The 23,819-nt window shown below is 39.5% G+C and overlaps 1 protein-coding gene across 1 annotated transcript; it reads left to right on the forward strand.

The window, feature by feature from the left end:
• The first annotated feature begins 6,455 nt into the window (after window positions 1-6,455).
• Window positions 6,456-18,805, forward strand: CDC20B (cell division cycle 20B). The gene is given in 10 exon segments (XM_031057829.1): window positions 6,456-6,534; window positions 9,146-9,268; window positions 10,662-10,876; window positions 11,739-11,796; window positions 11,799-11,826; window positions 14,207-14,433; window positions 15,128-15,153; window positions 15,443-15,568; window positions 18,043-18,100; window positions 18,669-18,805. Coding segments are annotated over 10 exon segments (1,077 nt in total).
• Window positions 18,806-23,819: the final 5,014 nt, after the last annotated feature.

The following is a 23,819-nucleotide window of genomic DNA, read 5'->3' on the forward strand; positions in this document are numbered from 1 at the left end:
GGGGCGGGCGCGCCGGGAAGCGCTCGGTGCGGCGGGAGCGCGGGCAGCGGAGCCCCGGGACAGCGCGCAGGGAAACGCGCCAGGGCAGAGGGAGGATGGAAATCCTCCGGCAGGGATTTCCGACAGAGCCCGCGGCGGGGAATTTGCGCCAGGTGAGTGTCGGTGCTTCCTGTCTCCCGCTGCCGGGGCTGTGGCAGTGCAGAGCTGCAGACTGCGCGGGGTGCCCAGGCACAGCAAGCGCCAGGACAGCATCCCCTCCTTTCTTAAATTTACACCAAAGTGCTGGAGTAAGTCCAGAGGAGGGTAGCAAAGCTGGTGATGCTGCGCAAGTGCTGCGAGGAGCAGCTGAGGGAGCTAGGGGTGTTTACCCTGGAGAAAAGGAGGCTCAGGGGTGACCTCATCACTCTCTACCACTGCCTGAAAGGAGGCTGTGCCCAGGTGGGGTCGGTCTCTTCTTCCAGGTAACCAGTGTCAGGCCAAGAGGAAATAGCCTCAAGCCATTAGGTTTAGGTTGGACATTAGAAGGAATTTCTTCACAAAAAGGGTGATTAGACATCGAAATGGTTTGCCCAGGGAAGTGGTGGAGGCAGTGTCCCTGGAAGTGTTTAAAGAAGCACTAGGCATGGCACTTAATGCCCTGGTCTAGTTGACATGGTGGTTTAGGTTATAGGCTGGACTTGATGATCTCAGAGGTCTTTCCAACCTAATTGATTCTGTGATTTTCTCACAGGAGCATGCTGCTGTCATGAAAGGAAAGCTGTACCCACAATTCCCATTCCCAGTGTGCAGACAGCTTAGGGCAGCAGGCCATACAGACAGCTGACACTGAGTGGGGTGAAAGGATGAAAGGAAAGAGGAAAAAACTGGTCTTATCCCTAGCCAAGAAGTGTCTTTGGCATACTAGCCTTTTTTTGCTGTGATGTGGGACACAAAGGAATGGTTTTCAGTTCTGTTGGACTGCAAGAGGCCACAGGGTCTTTACCAGCACCTTCATGTCTGGAAAAGCTATCAACAACTGACAAAAGGGTAGGAGAGCTCATACAGGCCTCTTGTTTGCTTCCTTCTGCTTCTCCTTTACCGTGTGTGCAGCTCCAGCAGGCCCAGCCACAGCTGCAGACCAGTCTGGAGGGAGGCCTGGCTCTGGTGTGGTGTGCGCCCATGGCAGGAGGAGCTGGCCTCGCGTGGTTGTTTCCTCTCACACGCTCCACGAATTGACAAAGGGACACTGCCCAGGGGTCACCCACACTCTACACACCCTAGGAGGGGTCTACTGGAGGGCCATTCGGAGTGCAGATCAAACTCCAGTACTCTGAGTCGGTCTGGAGGGCAGACGCTTCTAGGGGAGGCTGTTTCTCCCCGTCAGCAACAGAGGGAGCTGATGGAACGTCGAATGAGCTCTGAGAGTGCTGACTGCCGCTTCCAGCAGCGCCAGGAGAAAGTGGGGAAGGGTTTGCATGATGCATGTCCACAAAGGGCTTCCTGGAAGATGTAGGGAACTTTACATGGTTGACTTCTTCATTATAGTATCGAAATATTTAGAACACGAATAAAAGATGCTCCTAAGTGTTCTGGATATGTTCCTATGATTATGGTCAGAAAGCGTAATTCTATTTTCTGCTAAGGAGAATACCAAAGCTTTTCAGTAATGCATGCTCAGGTCTAGGAAACTCTGGCTCTAAAACAGTCTGAAGTCCTTCTGTCTTCTAGAGCAGAAAGCTCTTCTTGCTGCCTCTACAAGCAGCGCTGAAAGCCTGTGTGGTCCTGGGAAATCAGATGCTAATTTTCTAACAAGCAGGATTTTATGTAACTAGTCAATAAACCTAAGGCCAGACATGAGCTGCAGCAGTAAGGCATTCTTTATAAAGGGAGTGATCAATCTGATCTTGTTTAGATGTCTCTTTAAGGAGATGAATAGTGCTGTAGAAATATCTCTTTTTCTCACTGACAAAGGGAAAGCAGGGTGACTGCTCCAAATGTCTGTGTTGGTACTGTCCCACTCAGTGTGCAGATCTGCTTTCTGAGTACTGCTCTTATACAATCAGTGCTAAAGTGCTTGACATATATTCCCATGCACATTTTTAAAAGGATTTTTTTCCATTAAAACTGTTTTTACACTAACACCTCAGATGCCTAAGAAATTCTCATGATGAAAGCTACTCTACCTAGCAGTCATGCTACAAGAGGTTTGGAAGGAAGGAATACCAGGAGAGCTGGAACAGAAAAGTGATAGGTGAGTTATGCCATATTCAAATGCACAGACAGGATATTTGCTTTGTCTTTGGCCTGGAATTAGTTATGAGGGCACTACCTTATTGACATGGATAACAGTAACATGAGAAGGTCCATTTAGGAAATGTCTGCAGGAGAAAAGTTAGGAGTAACTTGTTCGTTGTTTATTTGATTCAGCTTTTCTTCTTTTTCTCTAGGCTATTATCCTGTAAACTAAAATCAAAACTAAACTAATGAAGCCCCCAAGATGGGTTTTTTACCTCTGAGAGAAAGCATATATTGAAATAAATATCCATGAAGAACATGAATGAACTCAGTTTTCCACTTGCTTTAACAAGCACTGTGTGTGTAAAGATAATTGCTTCAGTTCTTCAGGATGTAGCTGTTGGTTTTATCACACAGACAGAAGGAGGTGCTATGAAAAAAATACCAAAAAGTTACCAAAAAGTACCTTTCTGAGAATATTGTTGTGAAAATAAGTGGTCAGATTTTGATCAAGTTTGAAAGAGCACAAGGAATCTGCTTAACATGTGAAACAAAGAACACTTCAGAACACTTCCTGTTTAAGTGTTATTTTCTATTGCTGTACATTTTATCAGTTTATCTTTGTAGTGAACACTGGCACACAATTTTTTTTTCTTTTTTTAAGGCAGTATCCATGCCTTTTTGGACTATAAATCTATGCTTCAGCTACTCACCTTCATTAGTGAAGAAGTTTCTCTTCAGAAAATCTATCACCATAACATGACACTCAAAATCTCTTCTCTACTTTACTGCTATCTCCTTGTGACTGTTCAAATATTAAAATGGAGCTTTTTAGTCAGTGATTACAATTTCTCCTGCTCTTTCCTTCCATGAATTGCACCAGGTCCAAAGTTATATGAAGAGGTTAGTAGCTGCTTTCACATAATTATTCTTTTGACCATAACTATTGAGTGAACTTGCTTCAGAAATGCATACCTGAAGCCTTTTTATAGCATTTTGTAATCCTTAATTCATATAATTGAAACGTTTCTGTGAGGGTATTAAGCTGAACTTCTAACAAAAGGAGGTGATGTCAGCACTGATGGACTAATTAGGGTTGTTGTCTGATGCTTTGTAATAGTGGTACTCTTGAACATCTCTGGATGCTGGAAAGAGACCATGCCTTTATACCATTCTGGGAAACCTGATTCTTGGGACTATCACTTAATTTTCTTAATAAACAAACTAGTCTTGAAATGTCACAGACATTTCTTTTATGCTCAGAATTTTTCCGGCTGAAGCTGAGAAGTTCAGCAACCAGACATAAACAATAGGTTATCTGCTGCTGTGGAATGTAACAGGTCTGCCTGGATTGGCCCAGTTTGGATGTTTGGGGTTGGTGACCAATCCAGAACTGAGATCTCTCGGACACAGTCTGAGAGAGCTGGTTTGTTATTCATTCTTTACTTTCTATTGTTAGGTAGCTAGCAGCTTCTGGAAACTCCTCTTTCTTTTTCTTTTTAGTATAGTTATACTAGATGTATATATCATAACTTAATAAATCAAGCCTTCTGATCATGGAGCCCATCTCGTCTCTTCCTTCACCCTGAAACCCTTGTGACCACCGTCACATTGAAATTCTTCCTTTCAAGAGGAAACAGTGTTTTCTTTGCTCTCGTTCCCCTCCATCAACTGATTGAAGAGTCAGTAAATTTTAGAACCCTTAAAATAAACAACCCAATTGTTTTAATAGTCTTAGGTCAATCTAGCCAACAGAGAAATTGAATGTAACTGCTCTTTTTTGATGAGATAATAAACTCTTTCCATGAAGCTTTGTAGAGAAAACATTTTTTTCTTATAATGAACATCTTTCAGAAGATGAGTACGTGTTGTTCTGTTCAAATGGAGTAATAGAATTATTTGGGTTGGATAGGGCATTTAAATATAATCTAGTCCAAACCACCTGCGGTGATGAGGGACATTTTCAGCTTGATCAAGATGCTGAGAGCCCTGTCCAACTGGGCCTTGAATGTTTTCTGGGATGAGGCATCCACCCCCTCTTCAGGCAACATATTGCACTACTTCACCACCCTCATTGTAAAAAATCTCTTCCTTATACCTAGTGTCAATCTCCCCTCCTTTAATTTAAAACCATTACCTCTTGTCCCATCACAACACACCCTGCTAAAATGTCTGTACTTCTCTTTCTTATCAGCCTCCTGTAAATATTGAAAGGCTTCAACAAGGACTCCCCAGGGTCCCTCTTTCAGGCTGAACAACCACATCTCTCTCAGCCTGTCTTCGCAGAAGAGTGCTCCAGCCCTCTGATCACTTTTGTGGGTCTGCTCTGGACCCACTCCAGCAGGTCTTTCTTGTGTTGAAGGCCTCAGAGCTGGACACAGCATTCCAGGTGGGATCTCACCAGAGCGGAACAGAGAAGCAGAATCACCTCCATTAATTTGCTGGTTTTTGTGCAGCCCAGGATACAATTGGTTTTCTGGGCTATAACTGCCCATTTCCAGCTCAGGTCCATCTTTTATCCATCCATGCCCCCAAATCCTTCTGGGCAGGGCTGCTCTCAATCTGTTCATCCCCCAGCCTGTGTTGATACTGGAGGTTGCCCTGAGCCATGGGCAGCACCTTGAACTTGGTGCTGAGGTTCATGTGGACTCTGTGTAAACCTAGACTTATACTGTAACTTACATGTAGAAACTGAGTTAGAGCAAATACATTCAGAGTTCTAGATCCAGGACTACAACCATTTCCTAAATCTTGATACGGGCATCTTTGCAATACATTGTGGTGTGACCAAAATGTAAGTTCTTCCTAAAACCATTTGAAAGTCAGTCTTGGCTAAACCCATATGAAAATCTACTTGTCTTCTCAAATACAGTAATAAATGACTACTTACTTTGTGCAGCCTGTTAGTATAAAGGAATGGGATCTGTTGAGAATAGTCTGTTGAAAATAGAATCTTCTCACATACCAGTGAGTGTGTGTGGTCTCTCTGTGGGACAGAATATTACTTCCTTGCATACACAATCAATTTTCCACAGAAACGTCTGCACTAATTTTAGAGGGACACATATCCAAGCAATGTGATTAGCTCTCTGCCAAGTTGTCTGTATAAATCATACAGAAAATGCCTCCCAAAGTTGTAGGCCTGCTGTAGAACAGCTGGAATATATAAAGGAGAAACATTTCTATTTTCCAGTTATGTTTTTCCAAGACCTTTCTTGTCATGATTGCAGCAGGGTTTTGAAGAAGAGTGACACAGACTGTGTGTGGAAGGATGGATTTCACAGACATTGGAGAGAAAGAGTTCACTAATCTTGAATGGCTAGTAAAAATATCCACTGCATTTCCACATTACTATATATAAATAACTACAGAACAAACAGAAAATTGGCATCAGAGGATTAATCTCAGTGACCATTGTGAAGAAATGCATATTGCTAGGAATTGATGAAGATATTCTTGTCTGTGTGAGTTGATCTGAGTCTTTGAATCTTGGTTAAATACCTAATGATTCAGATCTCTCCTTATTTTTGCTGCATCATCTCTTTCTTTCATACCCAAGGAAATGCTAATGTAATTTTTAAGATCATATTCCTCAGAGATACCTTGTAGCTATTTTCCACTCTATATTGTAGCACTGGTTTAGGGAATGGGATCATGGAGTTGAGTGTCTGCGGGCCTGGTTTGAGGGAGGACTCTGACATCCAGGGAGTGTGATGCTGTAATCAATGGCCCTGCAGTGTGTGCACCACAGAACTGCTCTTCCCTCCCAGACAGATTTATTGACAGCATCCAGGAAACATCACTGCAAGCCCATAACACTAGTCCAAATGCCAGTTCAGAAGAGCACAAGAGGTAACTAAGGTTTGAGAGGCGAATCAGGCAGTAACTCCAGATGTACAGATTTGGACTTTCTTCCACTGCTAAGGTGGCCTTGATCAAGGAGCTTTGTTTAAGTGTGTGTGATCATTAGCAGTGAAACCATGTTTTGTGGAAGGAAAAATGTCTCGAGTCTCTCAGGTTAGAGCAATATGATTTGAACATGATATGATATTCTGTATTTGTTATTCATTTCCCGTCCCAGACACAGGCTGTTTTGAGGCTTTTATTTAATGACTATTGAGTCCTTTGATGGGATTGGTGTTTTAAAATATGTTTTATATGTTTATACATATTTATTTATACATAAATATGTTTTTCAACTGACTTAATTCAGTCATATTTTCACTTCAGCTTAGCTTCCAATGGTCCCAGAGGTTGGCTCTAGCGTTGCAGAAAGTGGTGATGTGAAGTTCTGGGAAAATACTAGTTGCATCTGGAAAGGTATCTTCCAATTTTCAGGAACACTGAATAATAAGATAGTACAGTCTGCATCTACCCTGGAAAAGCAAGTGCATCTACCTCTTCCAGTAACTGTTACAGAGAAATACAAAGTGGCTGAGAGCTGCCTGCCCACAGCTGTTTCTAGAGTTCTCACAACCTCTGAACACAATATTCCAGCTTTTTCACTGTGGTTAACACCTAGCTTTTTACCTGGCCCTCCTTTGGTGCCCATCTGATACACTGGTGGTCCTAAAACATTAGTTTCCCTTAGCTTTTCTCTTTCAGAACACTACAAGCAGTATAGGGCTGTGCTGTGGAAGGGGCAGGGGATACAAGTCACGTTGAGTACATGAGGTCAGGGCATGCAGAGGTAGTTGCATGGAGTTTTGTTGCTCTCGCCTGCAGGGAAAGGCCAAACTTTCCCTAGCACTGCTGCTGGTTTCATCTGTGGGGGAGTTGATAATTTACTACATAAAATGTTGTATGATTGACTGGGCATTAGGGGGTGTGAATGATCAAGTGATTTGAAAACAAGGGGAACCTGAAGACAAATTATACAGGCATTCCCATACTTATTTGGGCGTGATACAGTTCATTAAATATCAGACTAATATTTTGGTGTCTTCTGTCTTGGACAGATGATTTGTTTTTGTGCTCTGGCTATTTCTCTTTATGAATCTGGATTTCAACCCTTGTAGAAGAAATTAGGGTTTATGTGGTAGATTTGTATTTTCTTTCCTTGCTTTCCTCAGTGAAAATAAGTCTCATTTGAGAGCAGTTAATAACAAGAGTATAGGGATAAATCCCAGTGTTTTTTTCCCTTGATGACAGATGAATATAGGCTTTAAGAATATCAGGTTTGATGCCACCTACCTACTTGTTAATTGAGTAGCTTGATGGGACAGTACTGATGTTTATCACTTCCTAAGTCTCATTTTGAGAATTGACACAGGCATGTGAGTGCCAAAATCTTATCAAAATCAGTGATATTCACTACTACCTAAGCAAAATAACAAAATGACACAATGAAATTTAATTTCCACTAAGAAATGCCTGTTAACATATGCCTGTTATGCATATTAACATGCCTGTTGTGCATATTAATGTACCCATGAAGTAGGTGGATAGAGCTGAAAGGGTAACCAGTATGATTTGGGGTAGATGAATTACTCACAAGAGAAGAGAATCCTGAAATGAGTTAGAGATGATTTAATCTGTTGCTGTCTCATTGTGTATTTCCAGCTACCAGCATTAAAGAAGAAAATTATATACAGAGTTTCAGAAATGTTACTCTTCATTGAATATTACAATTAAGTGCCCTAAATTTTATGAATTATTTTACTTGTTGGGATTCAGAGAGCCTTTGAAAAATTTTCAAAAGTAATAAAATATCTAGATATTGGAAATACAGTTTTTTCTGTACTGCAAAATTTCATTTCAGTAATGTTAGGCCTTTTTAGGCTTAGAATGCAGTGTTACAAATCCCATTGTGCAGACCTGAGGTCATTCCTGCAAACCTTCTTAATTAACTCCACAGAATTTTAGACACAGAAGAAAACCACTGTAATCTACTTGCTTATCTTTAGAAAGAAGGAATACTACAATTAAGAGGAGAAACATTTGCTGTCTGTCCAATTGAATTTTGGAATAGGGGATAAGGTTAAGGACAAAGTATGGAAGGGATTTCTGATGTAAGTTTTCCACAACTGTCATTGAAATTTTATGTAGGATGTGTATGTGTATATTTACAGAGCACAAACACTTTATCAGTGTTGAATTCTTTTTTAAAACAAAGACGTTATTTGTAGAGATAAATATCATATTCTGCCCTTGAAACTTTTAAGACTCATTGTAATTACTACTCTCTGGGGAATAATTTGAAGAAGGAAAATAAAACAGAGAAAATTGCAAAAATGTGGGTCTTCAGCATTTTGCTCTATATGCTATCGCAATATAATTTCTTACACATAAAAATCTAGCATTAAATCATTAAAAAGACTAATGATCTGGCTTTTTTTCATAGTGCTGAGGAATCTTTGCAGCCTAATGTGGGCACTGACCACAAAAGATGACTCTTCTTTCTCACACCTGTATTGGCTTTTGTTTCTCGTTACTGTGCTGTCGTGAGCTCAGTGTGGTGTGATCAAAGGGCGTTTGTTTTAAAAACCTTTTCCTGTGGTTAGGTGTCAGTGGGACAGACATTCGTGAGAAATAAACCCCAGACAGTAAAATAATTAATTACTGTATAAGGGGGTTTCGGAGCAGGAGGGCACACAGGAACAATTCTGCTGCTAGCAATTTCTGCAAAAGGCAAAAAAAAAGATAAAAACCACCATATTTTATATTAATCATTAAACAAAATATAGTGGAGCCTATTCTTGGTTCTACCTGGCTGAATGCATGGAGGTTTCAAAAAACTGGTGAAATGTGGCTTCTACCTAGTCTAGTGTGTCTAGTGTTTTGAGCCTACCCAGGACAAATTAGGCCCTTCAAGCCTCCTTTGAGCTGTGTAGAGGCAAATAGAATGAGAATGTGAAAGGCTTGGGCCTTAGAAAAAATGGTGGTGTTTTTTTGTGTTACTGATTTGTGTGTGATGAATCTTCAAATACAGGATGTCAAGAGGGGACCCAAAATGAGCTTAGGAATGTTACCACCATGAAGCCATCCACACCTTTGGAGCAAGAAGGCTTCATACTACTGACTGGTGCAATAATTAAGTTAATTCCTCCAATGTGTTGGTTTTTTTCACAGACTGTGAATTCTTCTGTGTGTTTCAAGAAAGATGGTTCTATGTCCCCTTCACTGAAAATGGAAAAGCTGCAGGACATAACCCTCATACAGCTTCCTTCAGCTATAGATCTCAATACAGCTTCCAAATCAAATAGATCTACCTCCACTTAAAATTAAGTTAAATGTTTCAGCAATCAGCCTTGGCTATCTAGTAGCCAGTAACCACAGCAGCAGTTTCATTGAGTGGGCTTTGAAATATTTTTTTGGAAGATAGCAGTGACATAATTTGTGGTTTGGGAGACACCTTGTAAATTCTCACTTATGTCTTTTTGGGGAGGAGGCAAAAATTAAACACTCAAAAGTTACACATGTAAATCTCATGTCTGAAGATTTTGAGCACTTCATAAGGTCTAACAAACTATTTATGTGTATGTGTTTATAATTGTCCCTGGGAAGATTTTTTCAACATAGATTTGCAGGTGTTCATGTATATCCATGAACAGGATAAAGGTTCATGTTCACGTATGATATACACTGATAATGCACAAAGTATGTCCCAAGACTGACAACATTATCAACAGTGGTCTACAGAAATTATTTCTGCTGCAGCAGTCAGGTCTATAATTAAACAGGCTGATGGATTCAGCTGTTCTCCAGAGAAACTTCAGTTACCAAAAAATGATGCCAGAACTTGGATTATGGTAGCACATTCTTTGCTTCGGGATCATGCAAAATGAGAATGTCCTGGTTTGGTATTAAATGTTGTACACCATCTGCTGCTGACCTACATGACATAACAGGGTGTTCTGCAGCTAATTATTACTGAGATTTATGTTGCAAGTGCAATGTACCCAGTGTCAGGGACAATGGAAACAGTAATCCCATCATACATTTACTGAGCAAGCCCTGAAGATGACGAGCAGAGTTTCCTTAATAACTTTTTGCATTTTCCCCTGCCATTTGCGGGGTAAATGTTATTATTAACTCAAAGATGGTGAATAAACTGTACCGTATAGACTCTGTCCTATGTCTTTCTCAGCCACAAAAATCACCTTGGAACAAGGGTGCTTTTGGGTCTGTATCTGTTGGAGAAGGAGCCTAATTTCTGGTGGAAGAAGTTAGGGTGAGTGATGTGGCAATGTAAAATCCTGGGTGAGAGATTAAAAAATCCTAGTGGGTAAACTGTAACTCAGATGCTGCTGTGTAAATACACACATTTGAGGAGATTAGACTTACAAAGCCCCTTACAGGGGCTTGTCAGAGATATTCTCTTTCACGTAAGTGGAATGCTTGCCAGTAAATATTTCATAGAAGAATTCTCTAGATGTTTTTCCACAGTCTCTCTCCCCCAAACCATACTGTCCCTTACCCAAGCTTATTATCTACTTTTTTTTCAGTAATTTTTAGTAGCTTTCTTCTAGAGCTAAACATGCTGGGCTGGAGCCTTGCTGCCAATGTAGGACCTGCTGCACACATGTGGAATGGACAAACTCCTGATTTGAAAGCCGTTGAAGGCATTGATTTGAATCCCAGTTCCAAACACATTTCATGTCTGGCTTGGATAAAAAAAGGAATATGCCTTGCAGTTTGGATCAGTGATGGAGAGCTGCAAGTACTAGATAACTTTTTTTTGGTCTTTCTCCATTTTTATCTAAAGTGGCTACCAAACTATTTGATACTGTTTTTTTTTTAAATGGAAACAATGGAAAAGGTTGACTAGACTACAGAAGAACTCTGCTGAAAACATATGTAGCACTTCCCAGTACCATATTCTACCTTACTGAACATCCAGACCTAGTGACATCCAGAATTAGCTACATGTAATGAAGCTCCTAAAACAAAAAAGCTGATGGCTGAATCAATGATTCAGTTTTCCAGTGATAGCCAGATTATTTTTCCATCAGTAAGAGGAACTCTCATTAAACTTTCTTTAGCACAGGCTATGTTTTTCTTCTATGTCTTTTGCTAAGATCACTCTAGCAGTCACCGTCTTTACAGTACCATTCAAAACACTCCTTACAGGTTCATATTTGAGAATTTGACTTCAATCTGATTATACACATTTATCTGTACCTACTGTTATGTGACACTATTACTAACAAGAGGATTTTGTGTGACTGTAGCTGAGATGCTAAGATAAGTACTGTCCCTATCTGCTGCAGTCATGAATCAGCACTCTGAAGGTACTGAAGTACAGTGCTTCCATGTATGAACTCATAAAGACTGACTTGTAAATAAATAGCTTTAAACTCACAGGTATGTACCCCTTCAATTCACTCTGACTTCTGCCTCACTGATAAAGGTATTGAAATTTGGAAGTTCTCATTGTCTTACTTGTGAAATAAATGAGCTTGAAGTTTTCCTTATGTCAATTCAGAAATGGGGAGTGGCCAGATTGTAAACAAATGAAGGGAACAAATTTTTCTTTCTTCCTGCTGTCAAATTTTTATTTCTTGTTTGTTTTGGATTGGCAGTTGTGGAACACTGAAACCAGAAAGAGGCTGAGAAATATGTTTGGCCACCTGTCTGTAATTGAGGCTGGAATCATTGTATTCTGAGCAGGTGAGTAGTAAAATCTACTCCCAGAAAGAGCCCTGCTGCTTTTACTCAGGCAAATGACCCATTCATTTTAGCTGATTTTCTTGTCTTTGTTCAAATGTGATTTACCTCTTACCCCATCTCTCCCCCATCATAGAAATCAGTAGTAGATTTATTGTATGACAGGAAAGCAGCCAAAGAGGATTTAACCTCTTTCTGCTGTCTCTGTTTCTTACTCTCCTTCCAAAAATCTGTCACCACTTGCAGAATTTCACTATGCCTTGGAGACTGTGACTGGCTTTGTGCAAAGCCCGAGCTTGAAATCGTTTTGTCTCCAGTGGGACTGAACTGACTTAGATGGCCCCAGCATTGATACCAAGACTCCATCTGTCTTCCCAAATGCACAGCAAAGCACAGCTGTTAGGAGTTGCACACATCTCTAGCTGTGTATCTGCAAAGGAAGGCCAGCTCATTGCTATCTGCAACCCAAGAAGGGATGGAGTGGTTGACCTTTGCATTGTCAAGGGTGTATTTTTAGTAGCAGGTGAATATTTTGCATTTAGGTATCATTTCAGTATGTGGGCTCAGATGACAAAGATCAGATGTGTTCTTGTGGGTTTTTTTCCATCTCACTTTCTGTTTCAGATCTTTGACTCACACATGAAGGGGCTGAGGAGAGACTTGTGCGTGATGAATGCTTCTGTGATTTTAAAATGATATGTTAGTGTTCTGTTTTACTTAAATAGAAAGTTAATAGCGAGGGTAGGCTGACTTTATTGGTAACTCACAATGAAACTAGTATCTCTTGATAAGACCAGCAGTTGGTAGATTTATTCTTGGTTTCACGAGACGTTCTGGTTGTGATTGTACGAGGTCTGCGAGGTGGAGGTGCAAGGAGGTACAGGCATACCAGCTGAACAAACAGTTAATAAACTGCAGTTGCAATTATGCTGTATGGGTTAGGTTACAAGGATGCAGGTGTAACATCCTGCCAGTGCCAAGTGGCATAACCTCACTGCAGTAAAAAATAGTTTGGGTTCACATTTCCTCCTGGCCAAAGCAGTGAGAACAGCAGGAACTTTGGAGCAGAAATTGATGACAAAATTCAGTGTGAACCTGTGAACTACAGTTATGGTTGATGCATTAGATTTTCTTTTACTAGGTTTGAAATTAACCAGATAATTCTAATATTAGGAGAGAATTAAAATAACTGCACAAGGAGAAAAAAAAAAGCATGGAGTTAATATTAATTGTTACTAAAATTAGAGCAGCATTCTTACACTAAACTTCACTGTGGAAGTTCCAAAGTAGCAACTGACTTTGGGATTACATTGTAATTGCTGTGGTTAAAAATAGTCCAACAGCACATCATCATGAATCTGTAAATAAATTTCAGTACCATAAAGTCCATTACACAAGCACAGCACAAGGACATTTCTTGCAGTAAGTCAGGTTTGTGTGTGCATTTTTAGTGCATCTAAGTAACTCAATATGTATCTGAGAAATCTTTAAGAGCCATTGTGGGAAAGTTTCCATTTACTAACCCTTATTAATACAATTAAAATCCTTAAATAAATCTATTGCAATAATGTCAGATACCTGTTTCTCAGATACCCAGAAGGATTGTATTAAACTTGCTGATTTTATTTCAGTGGATTAATGTAAGCAATATTAGTAAAGAATGGCAAAATGTATTACAAGGTATTTTCAGTGTTTTCGGTTCAACTCCCATATCAATGTGCAAAAGCCGTATCTAGGAGCTAAACTTTATCAGTAGCCGTGCTTCCAGGCAGGATATTCCCTCCTGCCTTTGGTAGACTGATGATACTGGAACAGTATATTAGACTGATGATACTGTAGAACTGTGAATCCATTTCCTAGCAAGCAGCTGGTGCAGCAGTGTCAAGCTGCGCAGATTTTTCTAAAACCTTGGAGTGGGAGGGAGAAACAAGGCAAGGGAAGGGACAGAACCAAAGAATACATATAACTTGCCAGAAAGCCCTTTAACAGAACAATGCAGTTTTACACTGCTTCTCAGCTGGGCGTGGAGTCACACCTGGCTTTGGCAAAAATCACCTTGTTCACAAGGATTTTTCATGAAGAGCAGGCAATAGTTTACATTAAATGGCTCAGCAGTTGAACAGAGTGTAGATTAGTGGCATAGACAGCTTGTGGAAAAGAAACTTGAGAGTCAGCAGGTGTTCCATGAGGCTGGAATGGGGCAGCTGCTTGGCTCCTTCCTGCTGTCAGTCACCTCTGCAGTCAGGGTGTGCTTTGACAGCTGTTCTGTGTTTCCTCTTACTGAAATGCTGCTGTTCTGCTGCTTCACTCTGATGTGGCTTGCTTCTGAAGAAACACTGGTGTGATGGAGTTGCTTTTCATGTTCCATTGACATTAAACCTAGGCTGTCAGCTCTAGTCTGCAGTGGTTCACTACTAGGATTTGCCCATCACCGTGAGGTTCAGGTTGCTCAGCACTATGTTGGGAGTCTTTGTCAAAACAAACAAATCATTTGAAGCCTGAAATTTTTTCTAGCCAACCTGTTGCTGGCAATTTGGTCCAGAGGTGGTACATTGAATATCTGGCCTAGAAACCCTGGGGTGAAATTGCAGTCACAGACACTGAAAACCAGTTCCTTCCTTTCTTAGCAGTTGAAGTCTATGAAGAAGGCATGTTGTTCAGGCAATTTTTCAAATCATCTTACTGATGTCTATTAGTTTCCTCTGTCTGTAATTCAATTAATTTTAAACCAGTTGTCTTAATAAATACGCTTACTAGGTTTTGATACTGGATTAGTAGGCCTTTGTAAATATATTGCCAAACAGAAATAATGTTTATCACAATTTCTTCTATCAATGTACCTTCACAGAAAAGTTTGGTGGTGTAATAGAAGTTTGAAAACAAGATACTTTGATTTTTGGAGTTTTGGAAAACTACTTCTGCTGCAATTAATTTGATATGTGAGGTTGCTTTTGCCCTCCTGACCATGTTTTCATGCCATTGTTGGTGACAAATAATCTGAAGAGGGAAATTTTAAATGAAATTATTTAAAATTCTTTATGTAGTGTCTGTCTGTGTGGGAGATAGGTCAGGTAATACTAATAATAGGTGGAAGAGTAGAGTATTTACAAGCTGTTTGTTCTCCCAAAAGGATCCGAGGATGGACTGTAGTGCTGGGGTTAAAGGGTCAGGGAAATTTATTGAAACATGTGGAATTGAGCTCTGAGAAGCTTTTCTTTAGGTAGATTTTGGGCCTTAGACATATCCTGGAAATACCCTGGGAGAAACCAGGTCTCTTGTAAGCCCTGTGGGCCACTTTCCTTAGACTTCTGTGATGGCTTGGCTCAGGCAGTAAGGCTCTATCCTACTCGGTTGTTCTGGTACTGACGTGTGAGTCCGTGGCCTCTGAAAGGCAAGCAGAGAAGCTGTAGTTTCGTGAGGGTATGTGGGACAGCGTAGGCTATGAAACAAGGGCAAGGGAAGCAGCATTTGGAGTTTTGGGATCCTACTCTGCCCTGAATGCACATTTTGGGTGCTTGTTGTAGTTCATTTTAACAGCTAGACTCCAAGCTAAAATGCCTCTGTTCTTTCATCTGACCTCCTAATCTATTCTGTCGTCTGTTTTATTTTTATTTTTTAGGTTATGACCTGGAGTCCTTGGCAGTCAAAAGTCCTTGCTACATGAGGTGGAATGAAAGATGGGATTTTGTGTGTCTGGCACATGAATTGTGAGAAAATAATCCAAAGTGCAATTGCAGATTCACAGGTGAAATTATGAAATGTCTGCATACTTTGGCTATGCTCTTTTTGTAAAGCTGCGCTGATTTGGCAAACTCCCACTGACTTTGAGGGTGGTTCTGCAGTGAGAGGAGCAGCAGGATTTTCTCTGGATGTGCAATTGTGCTGTGCTCAGCATCACCATGTGTGATTGACTCAGAAGCAGTTTGTTGTTTCTCATTCACCACTTCTGTCTCCATGCAGAAGAGATGGAAGAGGAGATAGTCTTGAAGCCAGACACTTTTCATCATCTTTCCTTGCTGGCAATAATAGTCTTGGCCAAAACTCTAAATGCAGAGAGAATGATGAAGGGGAAGAAAAATTCCCAGAGCACTGGGGTGAGGAGAGGTGTAAGAGTCAGAGAGAAAACATCTGTTTCTGGAGTTTGAATATTAGGAGAAAAAGGAACAGGTTCTCAGCTGTAGTAAAGCAGCATAACTTTGTTTGCTGGAGCTATTACTACCTAGCTGAGGATGTGTTTTGAGGGCTTTTTTATACTAATAGGTTGTTACCATGCTTAGATAGGAACAATAAAGCAATTGTACTTTGAAGAGTTGAAAACAAGTAAACAGCCCTTCTAAAGAAATAGATAGATTAGATAGATAGATAGATAGATAGATAGATAGATAGATAGATAGATAGATGGATGATTTTGCATCTCATGATGTAAGGATACTGAATCAGCTTTCAAATGATATCTAAATCAAATCTCCATGTGTTATTTAGACATATCTGTGCTTTAATGAAGGATTTTGCTGTGAAGAAATGTGGCGCAGAGTGTTTCCCTTGTACTCTGACAGAGAAACTGGAGTTCCTTATAGCCCTGTCTTGTTCCATGGTGCTGTAGGGCTACAGCATATGCAGAGGTTGTTCCTTGCTATTAAGCCTCCTTTTCTCTGGTGTTATTAATGGATAAAAAAAGACCAGATCATTGCTACAGAGACATATTCCTGCTTATGAAGACTCCCAATAACTTACTACAAGAAATTAAATACTGGAAAAAATTATGGATGTATCAAATTATGATCAGAACTAATGCTGTGGTGGATGATTGAGACTTAGATGGTTCTAAGTCAACCTCAGACACTTTTAACCACATAAGTTTTACACCAACAGAAATGGTCTGACAAACTGTAACTGAATTTCATTTTATAAACCTCTTGCAAATGCTGAAGACCCCAGCTAAGAATGAAGACCTATCAGCACCAGTTGGGCACTTTAGTAGTTAAGGTTTACTGTCACTTAGCATATTCAGAACAGAATAACCTTTTTAGTTATTTAGTTTTAGTTTTAGTTATTTAGTTAGTTATAAAAAGTAACCTTTTTATAGCACTGGGTCAGTTTTTGAGATGCTTCTGATAGAACTATCAGAGTAATCTACTAGAAAAAAAAAAGAAAAGAAAAAGAATAATTTTGGGTGTAATGTCCACTCCTTAGGAAAGTTGTTGTAGATCACTGAGAAGATACAGGCAGGCAAAATATGTATTTGCTTTGAAAGTTACCTGACCTGGACATGGTATGGAAACAATGAAATAAACCCAGAAAACTCCACTCAAAACCTATAAAAATGAATAATTTCAACTTGTCTGATTTCTCCCTATTGCCTTCCACTGCTTTTTGACTTACACTGTAAATCAAATTTCAATCAGTGTTATGGATAGTTTTGGGTGCCTCCAAAGATTACAACTCAACATCCTCCTTCAAAGTCATTACAGACGCTGAACAGACACAGCATAAGGAATTCAATGAGATGTAAAATCTCAATCCTAAATATTGACAAAGATTCTGTATATTTCAATAACTTAAGAAGGAGCAAAGCTAGAAAATTGACCTCTGCTGAAATAATTTAGTGGTGTTGAAATTCAAGCAAAAAAGTTTAGCAGGAACTCATGTAGCTCAGCACCAGGACAGCAGGTATTTGCATTTAGCCATAGTGTTTCCAGAGAGCCATTCTATCAGCTTCACAATTTAAGGGCAGACTTTGCATTGGCAACAGTGGCCTTCATCAGGTACCACAGGGCTGCACAGTTCCTCACATGTTTGTCTTTGCAGTATCTTGAACTAAGGAGTGCCATTCTCTTGTGTTCATGGAGAACTCAGGTATGAGTGATGGGAGGACACAGGTTGCTCACATTCATTTTAGCATGTCACACATGACTTCTTACTTTCATGCTTCCTTTAAGGATGTGGTTTATCTGATCTGCTTTAGAAACTACTACTCAGAAGATTTTTTTCTCTTGGGGGTTTGGCTTACCAATGTGACTGTCAGTAACTCACGCAGCCAGAAAAGGCAAAGTCCAGTAACTTCAAGGAAAAAAGCTTCAAATTTCTCTTGCTGCCATGTGCCTGAAAACCTCACGTGTTTTCCTGGCATTGGCACAGCCCTAAAAGTTACAGGAAATCTATGAGGTAAATGCAGCTCTTGAGAGTCTCAATTTAGGTGCAGATTCCTTCTACCTTCAGTTCAAGTTCAGTGTCTGCTTGTGGGTGAGATTTTTGTACAACCACATTAACGAGTTTGGTACATTCTTTGCGCTGCTAGACTGGGTAGCTTTCTGCTTTCCATGTGTAGCTCCCAAGATTTACTACAACTGCAGACAAACTCAAAACACAATTCCACTAAATGGCTCAGCGGAGTCACTGTTAAAAGATGTCTTTAGCAGTAATAACTGAGCAGCTGGAGACAGTACCTCATTATTGGATCAGCTGCTACAAGCTGTCTGCAAGGCCTGTGCAGCCAGATGGGAAAGCTCAGCAGTGAGAGACATTACCAAGCACAGATGAGACTGACGTTTTGAATGCGTGGACAACAATAGTTCATGTTCAGTGTGTTCCTTTGGCAGAAATGTCTCCTCGAAGTGGTGCAGACAGTTAAAGCCTACTCCCTATTAAGAATATATTTCCTTCAGCTCCTTATTAATATGAAAGTGGTCAATAGAGCATGATAGCTTCCCACATCCTATGCAGCATGTTTCTCTGCTGCAGTAAAGTGGAACAAGCCATAGTGTGGGTGCTGAAAATGACTGGCATAATCAGTGTAGAATTCTGATGTATCTTTCCTTTTCTTTTGTACATGTTTTATTTTATAGGTAACAAAGGGAGAGTCTTGCATATAACCCCAAGCTCAGATCACAGCAGGTTCATTTTTGTTGCAGTGGAGGGGATGTCTTGTCTGTGGAAACAGCATGGGTCTGGGGAGAGCATGCACAGCAACAAAGCTTTTTAATAACAACTATTTGAGCTCATTCTTGTGACTTTTTTCTTGAAAGCCAGTGATTAATGTGTTCAGCCCATTCAATAATTCAAAATATGTGTCCTCCTTCCAATAAAAACATGGCAAAGGACAGTACAATTTATTTAAAAGAACAAAATTTTCTTATCAGTCTATTATGCGAAATGTTAGTAGCTTGTCTTACCCTAAAGAAAAAATATCCTAACTGAAGAATAATGTAATGTATATTTCAATTATATTAGCAAACATGGAAGGAATCCAACCTGTGTAAAGCACCAGCATAAAGTGTTTGGTCCTGTTTTTATCTTTGATTCTTGCAATAAATTTTACATTACCTTAGCATTCCCATTGATAACCACATATTCATGTATATTGCCTTGAATAATTCAAAGAATATGATGAGCACAGACAAATTCATGGGTCTGCCTTGTTCTGTGTATCACATAAATTGTCGTATGGAATCTGTCTAAATACTCCTAGAGTTCTACGTTAAATATGTAATTAAATAGAAATTATTTACAGGGAATTGTTTAGTGCTTTCATAATGGTAATAATAACTAGCATAATTATTAAAATGTCTTAACTAGATTTTTAATTGCTTCCTTTCCTTAAACCCACCAACTATATTAGACAGTGATTTAAAATACAAAAACATTGCATAATAATTCTATTATTTTGCATAGTTCTGTAATAAGCAATTAAGAATTCAGATGGGCATAGGAGCATGCTATTTGGGCCGAACACAACTGTTAGCTCATTTCATAAGGGTACCAGTTCAATTCTGGTTGCCAGCAAACTGTGCAGCTGTCACTGTATTGTGGATTTTATTTAGTGCTCACAAGGAATAAAACGCTTGGACTTTAACATATGTTTGCCTTGAAACATTTGTAGACTGCCAACAGCTAGAGTAAGGCTGTCAGGATTGGGCCTCAGAAGCTATTCAGATACAGATCAGTAGTGCTATTCATTGTGTTCTGCCTATAAACACCTTTGCTTTCATTGTTAGGAATGATCAGAGGCAAGGGGTAAGGATTCATTCTTGTATTTTTACATTAAAAGCCCTCTGAGCTCAGAAACTTGTATTGTTTGGAGTCCTTTCTTTTCTTTACTTTTTTTTTTTCACAACTGAAAATTTATTTAGAATGTTTCCTGTAGCTGGGAAAGATTAGGATATTAGGGGACTTGAGCAGTGCCAGTCTGTGAAAAATTACACTGTGGTCAAATGCAGGAACAGAAACAGACAGGGGCACAAGTTATCTCTGTAAATGTATGTGAAACCATCATGTCTTTAGTTCTCCTGATTTTTAAAACCTCGTCTTGTGCTGCTCACAAGTTATGTGGTCGCTAACTTTAGCTCTGGAAGGTTGAGACCCCTCAGGTGTTTTAGCTAGTAAAAGATTGCAATAAACCTGCTACTCAGCTGCTGGATTCTCATGTCATCTCATGTGGTCTTCAAAGAAGATCAAAAAATGATAATATTGGTTGTCAATTGAGAAATTGCTACCAAGAAGCTGATGTCCAAGTGTGGGAAATAGTTTATACTGTGCCTATCTTCTAATATGAACAAGTTTGTTTCTGGAGATTTTATCAGACAATTAGAATCTGATTTATATTCTCAAAACAGTATTTTAAATAATTTTAAAGGTTTTAGGAATATTAAAATCATTTCCACCCATTTTGAATGTTAAAAAAATTAGTAGAATTAGTCTCTTTGCTCATGCATTCTTTAATTTGCCCAGAAATTCTCTCTTTCCTTTGGCAGCACCTAAATTATATTTATATCATTTATATCCAGTATAGGAAGAGGTGCATGACACAAGATGGGAGGCTGTAGCATGGAAGGACCTGACTAATACTGAAACCACACACATTTTGTTGGATGCTGAAGTGTCAAAATAAGAAAGGCTGTTTCTCAGCCTAAGAACTTCTCATCTCTTAGTTACTAACTGCTCAGTGTTGACTAGTCAAGCTGTATAGCCCCAGATGTATTTAAGCACATTATCTAAAAGTGGGAGAAGCCACTGATTTCAAAAGCCCATAACTACGAGAGGACCTTGTTTGTGTGACATGTAGATCCACTATGTGACCATGTCTGAGAAGACATCTAAGTGTACATTCTAGACTGTAACTAATTTCAAGTGAAATAAAATGCATACTCTAGTGCTTTTTCCTGAATGTGTAGAGTGTGAAGCTGCTGAAAGTTCACCACATTCTTGCATAGCTTCCTCATTCTGCCAGTGCAGAGGTCTTAACATATGAAGTCTTGGTCAAAATTTGAAATCCTGACTTCCTTCCTGTAGAATATGGCATTCTTTTAGCTCACTGCAGTTACATGCCTGGAATGCTGCTCAGGCCCAGGATGAGACAGAAATCAGAACCCATTTCTAAGAACTCGACTTGTTCTTTGTCTGTGGTCTGTATCCACTGAAAGCTGAGTCTCCAGGGGTGGCACAGAGGTCAAAAATAGTTTTTGCCTGAAGAATAACTTCATTGCTCATACAGTACATGTGTCTTTCTTCTCAGGCAAATCAATATGACAAAACAATCATCTGGAATGTTATGATTGAGGAACCCATTTGTTCCCACACTTAAAAGCACTAAGTCTGGCAGATGTGCCCAGTTCTGCCCCTACACAACCTGATTTGATGCTACCTATGTACATGTTCTGTGAGTTTCTATGATGCACTTTATACCTGTTACTTCCCTCCAATTATCTCATATAGCCAGACTGAGAAGAAAAGAGTAACATCAAATTATCATAGCATTTTTCTCAGCTAGTGTGGGCTCCGTTCCATAGTGGTGAAAGTCTGTGGTGAATGGGCTCATATCAAGCCTCTTGAGCAGAGACCTCCCCATCTAGAGGAAAATGCAGTTCTCTTTTGCTCTTGCTGCTTCTTTTTTTTTAGAGGTTTATGCTACTGGCAGTAGCGACAGAGGGTGAAATTTTGTTTTTACCATGTAAGTCCAATTCTACAGGCTTATTTTATGCAATTCACTAAAACATCCGCATAAAAAACCCACTATTTTTAAAGTATTTTGGGGTAGGTCCTAAATTTCAACATAGAAGAGGAAAGCTGCACATTTTTCTGTAGCTCATTTCTTCATGCATTAAAAACTTCTCCTTGGTCAGAACCTATCCTTTCTGATCTCTAAGGTTCTCCAGCACTTGGCTCAGAACCACCATCTGGAAAATGGAGAAATACTTGAACTGAGAGGGGTTTTCTACTGACAAGGGTGCTGTTTGTGACTTTTGGGGAGAAAGAAAAATCATGCTGAAGAGGAGGCAGAATGATGAAATAATGCAACAGCAAGATGAAAGAAAGGTAGTGAAAATATGAGCAAAGAAATGAAGCAAGACTTGTGTACGGGAAGGGTGAGATAGGCCTAGGTGGGCTACTAGTTGATAAGGACAATTTTGTTTCCTGAAGGTTTTTAGAATTAGTTTTTGCCTAAGGGGTTTGGTAGTTTGCAGGAATAAAAAAAATCTGAAATATCTTATTTCCTGCATGTTTAAACATAGAATCAAGTCACTGCTTTGGGTGTTGGTAGCAGTCAGTAGGTCAAATTCTCCTCTCAGTTTCACTGATGCAATCTTATTTGTCTGAGTGCCTTTTTCTCTGCTCCTGCTTTGCTTTTGTGTTTGTGTGTCCCTTTGTGTGTACATATTGTATGTCCAGACCAAGAGTGAAAAAAAGCATTTATGAATAAGAATAGGAATATGGAAAGTTCTGACTGTGTAACGTTTGTAACAAAGGGAAAAAAAGATGTTTTTCCTCATCAAAACTTCCAGTAGAGAACCCTGTAGTTCAGGCCTTCTTTATCTTTACCCTTCCTTCTCTGTGAGAAAATAACTGTCTCAGACATCAGGTAAATGCAGTTATGTAAAAAAGTTTTAGTTTGTGCCATTGTGTTTGTAAGTAGTGCTTAATTACTAAGGAAGCATGGAGAAATAATTTTAAAATTAAAATCAATGCAAAATATCTCCACCATTGAATGTTCCCTGCTTTCTCTTAGATAATGCCTATCTCCAAGTAAAAACCTCTTGAAGAAACACAAAATAAATCCAAGCCCTTTTTGAGGTGCTCATGGCATTGACATGCCCATCTGTTAATACAGAAGCAGGCAAAAACATTTTTCATAAGAGGTCTATTTGCTACTTGACAGATGCTTGTTGAAGCACTTAAAAATTTCACTGCATGTCTGAAACAGCACTACTGGCATCATAAAATTAAGAGTGCTTTATACTATCAACAGTGCTGTATCATATTGATACAGTCATGTAATTTCTCTGAAGCATGGGTTTTCAGAAATTTTTTTAAACACAATGCTGCTTATTTTGGTATGTTTTGCAAACATTTAACATGTATGGAAAATTACAAGGTAGTAAACAGATCCTACAGATAGTACATAGACTATCTATGCTGCAAGAGACAGAGCTTTCCACACAAATTGACAGCTGAAAGCAGCAGATTTTTATTGCCATTGCTTTATTAAATGCAACATACATAAAGGGATAAAATCTAGAGGTTTCAAATACAAGACAGTTAGAAAATTAATACCTATGTCCCACAATTGCAGCAACTTAATTTTCTGAAGCTTAACAATCCACTACACCTATAAAACCAAGAGCTTTGCTGCAGAAAAACAAAGATTTTTAGGTGTCTGTACTTGTACCTAGGACACCATTAACTTTGAGAAGTTCAGGTACAGAAGAGTGCTATATGTACTCAACAAGGAGTGAGGACCCAAACAAGGATTAGATCCTTGATTTGAAATACCAGTCCGTGTAGAGCTCAGTGTGAACATGCACTACAGGGATGTTGGAATCCTCAGTCCCAAATACCCCCAATGACTCCATGGCTGACTGTGTAAGCTATAAATGCCATTGTAGCAGAACTACATCAAGCTGCCAAAATTCAGTGTGAGAATACCTCTTTTACCAGACTAGTGAAGCTGTTTTTAAAAGCCCATTTCATTTACAGAAATCACGTGGCCCAAACCCAATCTG

The sequence above is a fragment of the Geospiza fortis genome, unplaced genomic scaffold (genome assembly GCF_000277835.1).
Source record: "Geospiza fortis unplaced genomic scaffold, GeoFor_1.0 scaffold443, whole genome shotgun sequence".
NCBI classification, from domain to species: Eukaryota; Metazoa; Chordata; class Aves; order Passeriformes; family Thraupidae; genus Geospiza; species Geospiza fortis.